This window comes from Mirounga angustirostris, unplaced genomic scaffold, assembly GCF_029215605.1.
Source record: "Mirounga angustirostris isolate CCGP_5_RB_7025 unplaced genomic scaffold, mMirAng1.0.hap1 SCAF_14, whole genome shotgun sequence".
Lineage (NCBI taxonomy): Eukaryota > Metazoa > Chordata > Mammalia > Carnivora > Phocidae > Mirounga > Mirounga angustirostris.
This window is the reverse complement of record NW_026991722.1, coordinates 84,461,799-84,475,666: the sequence shown is the minus strand read 5'-3', so window position 1 is coordinate 84,475,666 and position 13,868 is coordinate 84,461,799. Positions and strand designations below refer to the sequence as shown.

Genomic DNA, 13,868 nt, shown 5'->3' with positions numbered 1-13,868 from the left:
TTCACTAAAGCTTAAAGGAACAATTAGCTCTTTATACATGCTCCGATAATATTATGGATGATAATACTTTTTAAAAATAACCTTTACATGCAATAAATTCATTGTAAAACATTTTGAAAAAAGTACAGGTAATTATAAAGTAGAAAATAAAAATCACCTTTATCAATAACCTTTAATCAATGTTAACATTCCAGACTTTTTCCCACAAACCAATAACATAATTTGAAGTTATACATACAACAGTGACTATGACCTCATAACACATTTTTTAGGTTATATGATAATAACACGGAACATAGGATAACCAAATCTTGCCATATAACTTTCTCTTGCTACTGTACAGAACCCCTCAATTATTCATTTAAGATTTATTTAAGAATGTTATATATCTGTATATATTTATACATCTGTATAGATAGTTTAAGAGATATGTGGAAAGAGTGCCTAAAACTCCCAGAAGGGCTTTTAGGTCACTGTAAGTAACTCATTTATTTATGCATTGCGTGACCTAACATGATGAGCCCAGCGCTGTATTCTGAGAATACATGAATCAGTTATCAATTGCTGCTTAATAAGTTACCCTAAAACTTAGCTGCTTAAGACAGTAAACATTTATTGTCTCATAGTTTGAGGGTCAGGAGTTCAAAAGCACCTTATCTGGGTGGTTCTAGCTCACGGTTCTTATGAGTCATGTGTCAGCTGGGGCAGCAGGATCCACTTTCAAGACAGCTCACTAACAGGATTGGTCAGGTGATGCAGACTATCAGCGGGAGATCCTGTGGACCTCTCCACAGAACTGCTTGAGTCTCCTCAAAACATGGTGCTTCTCAAAGAGATAAAGTGGAAGCCAACATGCTTTCAGAACCTAGTGTCAGAAGTCACATGCCATCAAGTCCACCATATCCCAGTGTTTACAGAGTTCAACCCTATTTAATGTGGGAGGAAACCACACTACAGCATGAATATAAGGAGGTGACAATCACTGGAGGCCATCCTGGAAATCTACCACACAAACAGCCATCTTGTTTGTTGTCAGGAGATCAAGAGAATATAACTGTAATCATCCTCCCCTAATCTGTTAAGTGACTACGAAAAGAATTATAGTACAATGTGATGATGCCGGATGTGGTACCAGCAGCATGGACAAGCAGCTAAGGGAACCCAAAAGATGATTTTCACTGACTCAGTGAATCAGAGGTAACATCTGAGTTGGATACTGAACAGTAAGAAGAGGTACTTAGAATTCTGAGTGAAATGAGTCAAGATTTATTCCTCAATAAATAGGACAGAATAACACTCTAAAGCAGCCCTTGTCAACCCAGGTTCTATAAGAAAAATAAGTCCTAATGCTCTAAGGCAGCAGATACATGTAATGAATTAATTTCTCTCCTATGCATCTGGAAGGCATAGCATGTCCCATCCTTGAGAGAACTAAGAAAATATTTACTGAAATAATTTTCTGTAGGACTGAATTCTTTCACAAAACTCTAGTTGAGAAAGACCATCAGATGAGTTGAAAAGATAGTTCACAGACATAAATAAAGCCATGTCACAAGTATGTCTACATACAGTTTCTAAAACAAATGGGAGAAACATAACTGTGTGCAAGAAGGTACTACACAGCTATACCAGAGAAGCTAGAAGGAGAGAGGATAGTTACCCAAAAGGGTAACAGAGGCCTGGCCACACCCAGCCCACCCTGGCCCAGAGCAGAGCTGCCTCAGAGGCAATTACTGGGAGGATGAAATCAGCCGTCACTCCAATAACCCAAAGTAAGAATAGTCAAGGGAGGAAGGGAGAAAGCAATTTGCATCCTCCACCTAAGTTAATTTTTTTTAGAAGATTTTATTTATTTATTTGAGAGAAAGAGAACACGAGAGGGGAGAGGTCACAGGGAGAAGCAGACTCCCTGCTAAGCAGGAAGCCCCGATGCGGGACTTGATCCTGGTACTCCAGGATCATGACCTGAGCCGAAGGCAGTTGCTACCCAGGTGCCCCCACCTAAGTGAATGTTAAGAGATCAAGAGCAGAGAATTCTAACCAACTCCCCCCACCCTTGTTTTAAGTTAGGATTTACAGATTCACTGTGATCTGAAGCTTTAGTGTGTATGTGCATGCACATACATGCACCTTCCCACAAACACTGGTGTGTATAAGCCACCATGCTTCACGACAGAGATGGGAATGCCTCATCCGCCATCACCAGTGTGGCTACTCCACACAGGAGAGGCTTGTTCTTGCCCACATGGTATAGTGAGTGCACTGACAGCTAAAACCTGTATGTTCTTGATACAAGGCAGCCTGTGTAATTGTTGGTGTGGGGGGAATCCCTACAGCCAAAACCACAAGGCCAACTTCTGTTCTGCAAGACTGCTGTTATTCATCCTCTGAAAGACCAAATAATAAGAAAATGTATTAAGCCACACCTTGAAAGTCATGACAGCATGGCATGCCACAGCTTGATGGGAGCATTACAAAAGAGATCCTGAACCACGTGTGCTAATCTAAATCACCCCACGTCAGGACTGAGTACCTTCTGTAGTCCTCTAGAGTGACTTCCTACAATCCCACTTTCCCTAATAAAACCTTCTTAACGAAAACCTCATAAACCACACACTTAAAATAAATATACAATTCATTCCTAAGCTTGCCTCTTGCTATGTATGTATTTTAATGTATTTGTCCCTACTACTCTTTCCAATTTTTTTTAAGTCCACAGAGATATGACTTTCCCAGAATCTAACCACAAACCTCATGAAGTAGCAATAATAAGCCCTATTTACTGCTGACACTAACTAGCTTTGAAGATAAATTCATGGAAGGCCATGTTTTTAAACAGGAAGCTTTGTGGAAGAGTCACAATACATCTTAAGATCAATACATGCAGGGCGCCTGGGTGGTTCAGTCGTTAAGCGTCTGCCTTCGGCTCAGGTCATGATCCCAGGGTCCTGGGATCGAGCCCCACATCGGGCTCCCTGCTCGGCGGAAAGCCTGCTTCTCCTTCTCCCACTCCCCCTGCTTGTGTTCCTGCTCTCGCTATCTCTCTCTCTGTCAAATAAATAAATAAAATCTTTAAAAAAAAAAAAAAAAAAGATCAATACATGCATATTCAGTATTAATATGTACAGAGAGCCCCAAAAGCATCACCAAAACTCACCTGTTTATAACCAGAAAAAAAAAGCGATAGGGGGCATTAATAGAAATCTCTGAGATGGCTATTAAAAACCATGCCCATCTCCTACAATTCATGTTTAGAGGAATCCCAGACTGCTAACACACACTGGAGTCCAGTACACACGTGTGCTAATCATTTCTTGCAATCTTAATTTCAAGCATCACTTCCTATTATATTTAAGAATTTGGTTTTCCTTAGCTTTAAACAAAAGCAGCACCTCATTATAAAACTATTTCAAAGCTGTCAAGAGACTGAAGTTGTAGGAAGGATAGACATATCCATGTCCTACTACAAGTCTGTGGCTGAGGCAGGACTGAACGACCCCCAGCTCCCCAATTCCCAGACCTGTGTTCTTTCTCTATGCCACACTGACTCTAAGGGCTAAAATACAGACACTTTAATACACAAAATCCCACATAGTACATGTGAACCCATCAATTATAAAAGTCATTAAACACCAAGTACTGGCCTTATTTCCAATAGCTGGGCTTTTAGTTTATGCCAATGTCACCTCCTCCAAAACAAATTAATATTTAAGGAGCAAAGCCACATAGACCATATTATAGTCTGGGAAAATGACCCTTGAGGCTCCTCCAAAAACTAACACTTCTTCCAAACATGGCAATTTTTAAAGCAAGTTATTCTACCTTAATTCCTATACAACTGGTAAAAGAACGAAATACCAGCGCAAGCGAAAACCAAATTATAAGATCCAGTTGGCTTAGGAACTGCACACAGGCCTCCCTTACATGATATAAATGAAACTCAAAGCTTCCTGTGGTTTGTAAAAGCAAAGATGGATTCACAGAGCCTTTTGTGGATGTGGAACTTGAAGAGAACTATCTAGGAACTCAGAGGAAGATTAACCATTCAAAAGTTTATTTTGGGGCTTAATTGGCTTGTTCCATTTCTTTGGAGCTAAAAAGTAAATAAATAAGTCAGTCTTAAATGTATCTCAGTCTACAGAAGGGAGAATAAAAACTCAAACTCCAAAACACATCATGGTGCTCTGGTGCCTGATGTCGGTTGACAAGCTGCGGTGTTCCTCTCAGAAGGCCACCGTAAAACCTACCACATGCAACTGACATTAAATTCAAACTCCCACTCTAGAATCAGGTAAGCACTTGTAATACTGTAATGTATTATTTGCCACTAAAGAGCAATTTTCTCCACATAAATAAAAGTATCTGAGTAGAAAATTAAATTTCAATGAAGGAGTAAGAAGGAAAAGAGTCTCCTTTAAAATATAATCAACAACTCTGCCTTAAGTAAGAAACTACGTTTGGCAACACTTATCAAATTTGTTCCCTAAGGGTATCCATCTACTATTTCTGTAGTGTGATGGTCCTATTGCATAATATCACATCAATCTGGCCACTGAAGTAAAAATCAGACGTTAAAATAAGTCAGTCATGAGTATCTGAGAGAAAGTAAAGTACAGGGGAATTGGAAGTTTTCCCAGTGAGAATTTTCCCAAGGAAAAAAACATCAAAATATAATGGAAAACAATACTTTGACAGAAATTCACTTTACTGTAACCATGTTCAGAAACACACAGTCCGTTATGATGAGATGTACCCCTAATATACATGGCTCAGACTCACGGAGACCCAATGTTAGCAGAATGGAAACAGCTGTAATGTGACCCAACACCTGCATCCTCACTGGCACTAAGCCCTTATCATTAGAGTTCAGGACTCATCAAACTTATTTTCCTCTTAGAAGCTAACTAGAAAAGGACTCTTTCCAGCCTTGCTCTCTCTTCACACCACCCACTTATCTGCAATCCTGGGATTTCCTGTTAAAGCAAGTGCTGAGTTTCATCTACAATACTCAAGAACAGTCAGAAATTCACAAATCTCCTATCTTCTCCCCCATACTGGAGACAGCTCCCTGGAAAGATAAAGTCAGGAGACTGGGAAGCCCAGTAAGGTTGAAGGTCACACGTAACAACTTTCAGTAAAGATCCTTTATTTGTACCACTTATTTGCACTGCTTAGATTCTATGCTGAAACTTAGTCTTGTCCAGATTTAAAACCTGTGTTGTTTGGGGACATTTTCTTAAGGTTTCATCCCATTTACCATTCAAAAAACCAAAAAGTCTCAGTCCTCATGACTTCACAGGTGAAGGAGGAGAAGGAAAAGAAAGGAGGAGGAGAAGAAGAAGAAGAAGATGATGAACTTAAAAATTTCTGCCCAGGGGCACCTGGGTGGCTCAGTCAGTTGAGCGTCAGATTCTTGACTTTGGCTAGGGTTATGATCTCAGGGTTGTGAGATGGAGCCCTATGATGAGCTCTGCGCTGGGCATGGAGTCTGCTTGAGATTCTCTCTCCCCCCCCTCCCTCTGCTCTTCCCCCTGCTTGCACACATGCTCTTTCTAAATAAAATCTTTTTTTTTTTTTTAAAGATTTTATTTATTTATTTATTGGAGAGCAAGCGAGAGAGAAACAGCATGAGAGAGGAGAGGGTCAGAGGGAGAAGCAGGCTCCCCACTGAGCCGGGAGCCTGATGTGGGACTTGATCCCAGAACCCTGGGATCATGACCTGAGCCGAAGGCAGTCGCTTAACCAACTGAGCCACCCAGGCGCCCTCAAATAAAATCTTTTAAAAAAAATTTTCTGCTCCTTTTAAAAACTGCACTTTTTGAAAAACGTCTGTGAAAAGTGGATGATTACTAACCAAATCATAAAATGCCTGTGCCTGCCCATACTCACAGCATCATTATAATAATCTCTTCATCCAGGTAAGGCACACCCAGAACAGAGTTGACCATTTTGTTTAATGATTCTGTTAAGAGAAAAACTGATGTGGTTAGTGAAGTGTGTGGAATAAACCTCAGTTACATCAGAGTCTAATGGTCTCCACAATCACAACTCTTAGTGAACTATCAATCTTCAAAGTCAATCTATTATGAAATAAATCAAGATTACCAGAGGGTATCTAAGAATAGAAAAGTCAGATTACTTACCTTGTGCAAAGGGAGCACAAGGAACGCTCCTCCCCCACTCGCTTCTATGATAATGGCAACAAATCTGGGATTGACAGCGCAAAAGGAACTATCCCAGGTCACTCGAGAAACCCGGATGTCATCATAACACTGGTCATTTTTCACCGCTTGTCCAAATACATGCCGAAACTTGCTCTGTCGTACCACTCGCCTCATTGTGTCTGTGGAAGAGCAAAAAGTACATTAAAATCCAAGCAGGAAAAAAAAAAATCAGATATTGCATTTTGTCTGCTCTCCTAAAAAGTAGCCAAATGGCAAACCCAAATTTCCTTTAGCAGCACATACCCAGAGAAAACAAAATGCGTCAGGGGAAGAATTACAAAGAAATTAAAAGCTCCAAATTCAAGATCCAGAAACAGCTCATCAGTTTTAATTTCAAGAGAAAGATCAAAGCAAAAAATGAAGGAAAATTAGCCTTTCAGGGTTGGGTGGGAATTGAAAGATAATTCACTCCAACCTTCTCCTTTCATAGATAAAGAAACTCCAAAGAGAAGTTAACTGGTAAATTTGAAGCTAAAGCAAATCCCCCCAAAAGTTATGATACTGTGGCTTTTTCCTCAGTCTGCCAAGGTAATTTTTCAGTTTTTAAGCATTTTCCCCAGACATTGGCTCCTTGATGAGGACTGTGCCTGCTTACAAGAGTGTTTCCATCAAATCGGTTATGTGTAGTGGCAAATTCAAGAGACATAAGCAACCATCCTTGTCTTCAAAAGCCTTCCAACATAGGAATAATATCAGAGCAACTTAGAACAAGACTTCTGGTGCTAAGTGTTAGCAGGAGTCTGACTAAGGCAGCAGACAGGTCAAAAGCCAGGTCTTAGAAAAGAATAGCAAAGATTTAAATAGAAAGCAATGTGATAGAAGTGCTATTTAGGATGACAAGAGGTCTAACAGTAGCATACTGGACATATTAGATGGGAAGAAGCTATAAGCAAGGTGCTGGCTGAACTGTGGCAATAAACCAGCCTAAGAAAGTTCCAGAATGATTATAGCAGTAGCAGTCAGACAGAGGAAAGGAAAAAGGGAGGGGAAACGAAACGAGGGCTGGTTTTCATGTCAGAACTGATCGTTCACCATAGCCACTTCCCAAGTAATCAGGGGACTTAGGAAAGGGGAAGTGACACCAAGCCGGGTGTTCCTGGGCTTCCTCATGGGTCACTTCAGACTCCAAATTCCACTAGGTATCCCAGAGACATGTGCACTGAAAGCTTCATGCTTTGGGATCACCAGGCCTCACCTGATCCAGGTTTCCTAAACTGCAACCAATATAATTTTCCTGTCTGCTAATATGCAGTACATCCTGTTCATATTGGCTAGGATAGAAGGGGCCTGGAGAAAACGTAAGAGGAAATGGAACATGGTCAAACCTGACAACTCAGCTGAAAACCAGTACTCCTGATCACCATGCATGGAGGAAGGTTAATACCTGTCTACTCATGCCAAATGGGACAGAGGGTGGGGCTGTTGCTAATTCCTTCCCTCTGATTCTCTTCCTCATGGCTCTGGGCCCACCGCTAAATGCAGAGGGAGATCATTTATACTTGCCAGAGCCTCCTTCTACCCTTCCAAGGCATGTGCAAAAGTGGCCTCTTTCCAAGCCTGGGGCATGTGGCTGGGCTGAGGCAACAAACGTTTGGCAGGCATCTGAGCACCCGTGTTCCTCAGCCCAGCTGTTGCCAGACCTTTCCAGCTGACTACCAGGACCATATATTTAGAGTATCTGGTAGAGGAGATGGCAAATGATTCGCTTCCACTTGGCCAGAGTCTGTCATTTGTAAAACAGCATGAGTATTTCTCAAGTATGCATAGATAAGACAGCTTGCATGAGGTGGTGAAAACCAAAAGAAAATCACATCCATATAAAAGTTAATGTACAGGGCGCCTGGGTGGCTCAGTTGGTTAAGCGACTGCCTTCGGCTCAGGTCATGATCCTGGAGTCCCTGGATCGAGTCCCACATCGGGCTCCCTGCTCGGCAGGGAGTGTGCTTCTCCCTCTGACCCTCCCCCCTCTCATGTGCTCTCTCTCATTCTCTCTCTCTCAAATAAATAAATAAACCTTTAAAAAAAAAAAAGTTAATGTACAGCCAGCTGGTCTCAGGATCCATTTCCCTATATACAACCATCTGTACAAGTTAGCAAAAGCTGGAATCCCCACCGGTATCTTCCAGCAAGTGTTTCAAAAGTAAGTTAACAGAGAGGAAAGGAAGGATTGCACCATATGTCAAAGAGTTATTGTTCATATATGAAGTTTTTACAGATTTAAAACATAAAAATCCCAATAGAAAGTTATACAAAGGACATGAAGAGGTAATTTACAAGAAATACAAATGACATTTATCTCCACTCCTTCCTGAAATCCTAATAAAATGCCAATAAAGGAATAAAAGTAGGTAACACCAAAGGACAAAAGAACGAACACTGGAAAGAAGCCTACAAAAGAGCAAGTGTGGGGGTGCCTGGCTGGCTCAGTGGGTGGAGAGTGCGACTCTTAATCTCAGGGTTGTAAAAGTTCAAGCCTCATATTGGGTGTACAGATTACTTAAAAAAAAATCTTTAAAAAAAGAGTAAACGTGACAAGAAAATCTGGGAAGACAGCGAACATGCACATGTAACTGACTGAGGTGTGAATGTTCTCCACTCAGCTGAGTGCCTCAGGAGGAGAGGCTCACAAAAGGATGCCTGCCAAGGCCCACTGTGAAACCCCAGAGCACTGAGAAGAAAAGCTGTCTATCTCTAAAGACAGGGATGTGGAAAACAGGCTGCAGAGAAAACTGACGGAAAGCCTGAATTAAGAGCAGCTAGACACTCAGATACGCTCCCTCCAGGGCTGCACAATGAGGGGACTGCCCCACGCCAGCCTCAGCAGAAGCCAGGCTGCAGGCCCGGGATAAGACAACACCAAGCACAGATGAGCACAGATATGAGCAGGTACCACTGACAACCTGGTTCTGTACAGTGGAGCCTCGAGCCCTTGTTCCTGGGGCTCCCAGAACACCAGCTGCCTAGCCTAGATACCACCCACCCCACTGTGCAGAAGACCTAACCTCCCTCTGTGAGCTCCGCCACTCAACCAGCCCCTCCACTCACACAAGGCAACAGGTCAGCTTTTTGTGCCTCCTTTGAAATGTGAATGGACATTTGAGGAGGGCCTTTAACTTAAAAAATAGAATTTTCCCTCTTTACTCAAATAGGCTAGATACCATCTAACCTCACCAAAAACATGAAAATACATATAAACATGTAAAGTGTTCTGAATGTCCTCACTGAAAGACATTATGCAAATCTGCTGGCTGACGTCCATACTAAAATACCTTTAAAAGTCATTTCTATATTGCGCATGGTGACAACTTACTTTCATCCTAACCACATGGAGTCAGAATGATATACAGGTTCTTTTGCTACAACCATGGAGAAGAGTGTTAGCTACATAGCAGAGTAAGTGAGAAAAAGTACTTCTAGAGCACTATATGCTGACTGAAGCCAGGTATGTCCAAGTGCAGCTTGAAGGACAGTGTGAGCCCATTTACAATCAAGGTCAAACCTGACCTGGGCTCAGCTGTCCACATGTGGCACAGCTGCTTTTGCTGTACACAATAGAGAAAAGCAATTTAGAGGGCAGGCTCCAGAGTCAGACAGCCTTGTGAGTGAGAAGTACAGCTGTATCATTTACTTCCTGGCCAAGGTTCAATAGGGCAAGTCAGTGTCAGACTGTCTATCTGAAAACGGGTATGATACATATGAAGTTGAAGCTATTATTAAATGAGCACTTGGTGTGGGGATTGTAGCAGGAGATTAATATGTCAGAGCACCTTGTATGGTTAGAGATACATAACTACGTGGTAAATGTCAGCTATTGTTACCATCCTAGAACCTGACATAAAGTCATTCAGATTAAGATCAGTTTTGCCACTTATTAGAGAATTACTTAACCTTTCTGAGCTTCAGTTTCCTCTTCTATAAAATGAAGGGATTGATACCTATAATAATTTAAAAAATCATCTGACAAAGCCCAGGTCCAGATGGTTTCCCCACTGCCACCGAAGCCTACCAAATATTTAAAGAATACAAATTCTTCACAAATTCTTCCAAAGAACAGAAGAGGAGAGAATACCTCCAAACTAATTTTATGAGGCCAGTATTACTCTAATACCAAAATCAAAGAAAGATATCACAAGAAAACTACACCAATTTGTCTTAGGAATACAGATGCAGAAATGCTCAACAAAATACTAGCAGAGCAAATCTAGCAACCTATAAAAAGGATTATACACCATGACCAAGTGGGACTTGTCCTAGAAATGCAAGGTAGGGTCAACATCTGAACATCAAATAATGTAACATATCAATCAAATAAAAACAAACATCGTATGATCATCTCACACAGATAAAGCATTTGATAAAATCCAACACTTTCATGATAAAAACACTCAACAAAGCAGGAATACAAGGAAACTTCCTCAAACTGATTAAAACAAAAACCCCACAGCTAACACAATATTCAATGATGAAAGATGCTTTTTCTCCAAGATCAAGAACCAGACAAGGATGTCTACTCTTGCCATTTCTATTCAGCAATGTGCTAAAGGTTCTAGCCAGGGTAATTAGACAAGAAAAAGAAATAAAAGGCATTCAGATTGGAAAGGAAGAAGTGAAACTATCTCTGAACATAGATAACATGATCTTACATATAGAAATCCTAAGGAATCTACTAAAAAACTATTAGAAGAAGTTCAGCAAGGTTGAAGGATAAGAGATCAATACTCAAGAATCAATTGTATTTCTATACACTCTTAACAATCTGAAAATGAAATTAAGAAAACAATTCCATTCACAGCAGTATCAGAAAGAATAAAATACTTAGGAATAAACCTAACCAAGAAGGTGAAAGACTTGTACACTGAAAAATACAAAACACTGTTGAAAGAAATTGAAGACCACAATTAAATGGAAAGACATCTAGTGCTGATGGATCAGAAGACTTAACATTAACATAACAATACTCCAGGAAGCCTGGCTGGCTCAGTTGGTAGAGCATAGGACACCTGATCTCAGGGTTGTGAGCTCAAGCCCCCAACGGTGGGCATGGAGCCTACTTAAAAAAAAAAAAAAAAAAAAAAAAAAAAAAAAGCAGTACTCCCCAAATTGATCTACAGATTTAATGCAAACCCTATCAGAATCTCAGCTGACTTCATAGAAATTAACAGATTCTAAAATTCATATGGAATTGCAAGGGAACCCAAAATAGCCAAAACAACCTTGAAGAAGAACAAATTAGGAAGCTCCATACTTTCTGATTGCAAAACTTACTACAAAGCAATGAAAATCAAGACAGTGACGGACAAGAAGGACAGATAAATAGACCAATGGAATGAAATTCAAAGTCCAGAAATAAATTCATACATCTTCGGTCAAGTGATTTTCAACAAGGGTGCGAAAACCATTCAATGAGGAAAGACAAGTCTTCAACAGAAGGTGCTGGGACCACTGGACAGCCACTACAAAAGAAGCTGGACCCTAACCTACACCATACAAAATAATTCAAAATGGATCAAAGACATAACTGTAAAAGAATTAAAACTATGAAACTCTTGGAAGAAAACACAGAAGTAAATCTTCATGACCTTGGATCTGACAAAGGATTCTTCGATATGACACCACCCAAAGCACAAGCAACAAAATAAAAAGACACACTGGATTTTATCAAAGTTAAAAACCTTTGTGCTTCAAAAGATACCATCAAGAAAGTGAAAAGACAATCCACCAGAATGGAAGAAATTTTTTGCAAACCATATATCTGATAAGGCACCTGTATCTAGAATATAGAAGAATTCCTACAATTTGGGTGCCTGGGTGGCTCAGTTGGTTGAGCGACTGCCTTCAGCTCAGGTCATGATCCCGGGGGCCTGGGATCGAGTCCCTGGTCGGGCTCCCCTGCTCTGCGGGGAGCCTGCTTCTCCCTCTCCCTCTGCCTGCCACTCCCCAAACTTGTGCTCTCTCTCTCTCTGTCAAATATACAAATAAAATCCTAAAAAAGAAAAAGAATTCCTACAATTCAATAAGAGACAAATAATCCAATTTAAAGGGGAGCAAAGAACTTGAATAGATATTTTTCCAAATCAGATATACAAATGTCCAATAAGCACATGAAAAGATACTGCACATCATTAGTCGTTAAGGAAATTTAAATCACAACCACAAAGAAATACCACTTCATGCCCCCTAAGATGGCTAGAATCAAAAAGTCAGAGAGTTAACAGGTGTTATGAGGATACAGAGAAATCACAATCCTCATACCCTACTAGCGGAATATAAAATGGTAGAGCTGTTCTGGAAAGCAGTCTCGCAGCTTTTGAAATGATTCAACAGTTACCATATGACCCAGAAATCCACTCCTAGAAATACACCCCAAAGAATTGATACTCAAACAAATATTTATATGTGAATGTTCTTGGCAGCATATTCACAGTAAGCCAAAGGGAAGAAACAACCCATAGGTTGGAGCCTCATTAGATGAATGGGAAAACAAAATGTGGTATACCCATACAGTGAAATATTATTTAGCAATAAAAAGGAATGAAGTGGTAATACACACTACAACTTGGAGGAACTTTGAAAATATTATGCTGAATAAATCACAAAATCCCCAACCACAAAAGTCTACATATTATGATTCCATTCATATAAAGTCCAGAATAGGCAAACTGACAGATAAAGAAAGTAAATCAGTGGTTGTTTGGCAGGGAGTGGGGAAGGAAGATGACAACAGGGGAATAAAAAGTTACAGCTAACAAGTAAGTGCAGGGTTTCTTTTTTGAAGTGATGAAAATGTTCTGAAATCAACTGTGGTAATAGCTGTACATACCTGTGACTACGTATACTAAAAACCACTGAACTGTATGTTTTAAATGGGTGAACTGTACGGTATGTGAATTATAACTGACCCTTGAACAACATGGGTTTCAACTGCATGGGTGCACTTGCAGATTTTTTTCAATAAATACAGTACAGGACTGTAAATGTACTTCCTCTTCCTTATAATTTTCTCAGTAACACTTTCTTTTCTCTAGCTTATCTACTGTAAGAATACAGAATATAACATTTAACATATAAAATATGTGTTAATTGACTGTTTATATTATCGGTAAGGCTTCTAGTCAACAGTAGGCTGTTAATACTAAGTTTTTGGGGAGTCAAAAGTTATATACAGATTTTTGACTGCACAAGGAGTCAGTGCCCCTAACCTCCATGTTGTTCAAGGATCAACTGTGTATCTCAACAAAGCTGTTTTTAAAAATATCTGCAAAGTACCTAGCATAGACTCTGAAGCATAGTAAGCACTGTCCAATAAATGTTAGCCATTATTATTGAAGAGTCCCCTAATAGGTTTCTCTACCTGAGGGGAAGAGAGCTAATCAATTCCCTACTGATTATGGGCCAAGAGTATAACTTCACGCAAGATAACTAGCATCAGTTATCATGGACCCTTTACAAAATTTTATGTTCTCCTACCTTAGCACAGTATTTACTACATTTCTATTTCCCCCCAAAGGAAAAAAATAAGATCTATCTCAACTTCTCAACTCCCCTGCATTATCAAATGGCATTAGTGTTTCACTGTTTTTTTAACTGCTCAGCTATGAATTTCCAAATTAAGATGTCATATCATCCAACCTTAGGAATTCTTTT

The 13,868-nt window shown here is 40.1% G+C and overlaps 1 protein-coding gene across 2 annotated transcripts in view; it reads right to left on the bottom strand.

Annotated features, from left to right (window-relative positions):
• The window catches only part of CORO1C (coronin 1C), a 77,737-nt gene that overhangs the window by 42,689 nt on the left and 21,180 nt on the right, over nt 1–13,868 (bottom strand). For both annotated transcript variants that reach the window (XM_045887456.3, XM_054510477.2), the window contains exon 2: nt 6,144–6,343. In XM_045887456.3, the coding sequence (XP_045743412.1) occupies nt 6,144–6,338 (195 nt within the window). In that variant the 5' untranslated portion in view covers nt 6,339–6,343. The remainder of the gene's footprint in view (nt 1–6,143; nt 6,344–13,868) is intronic.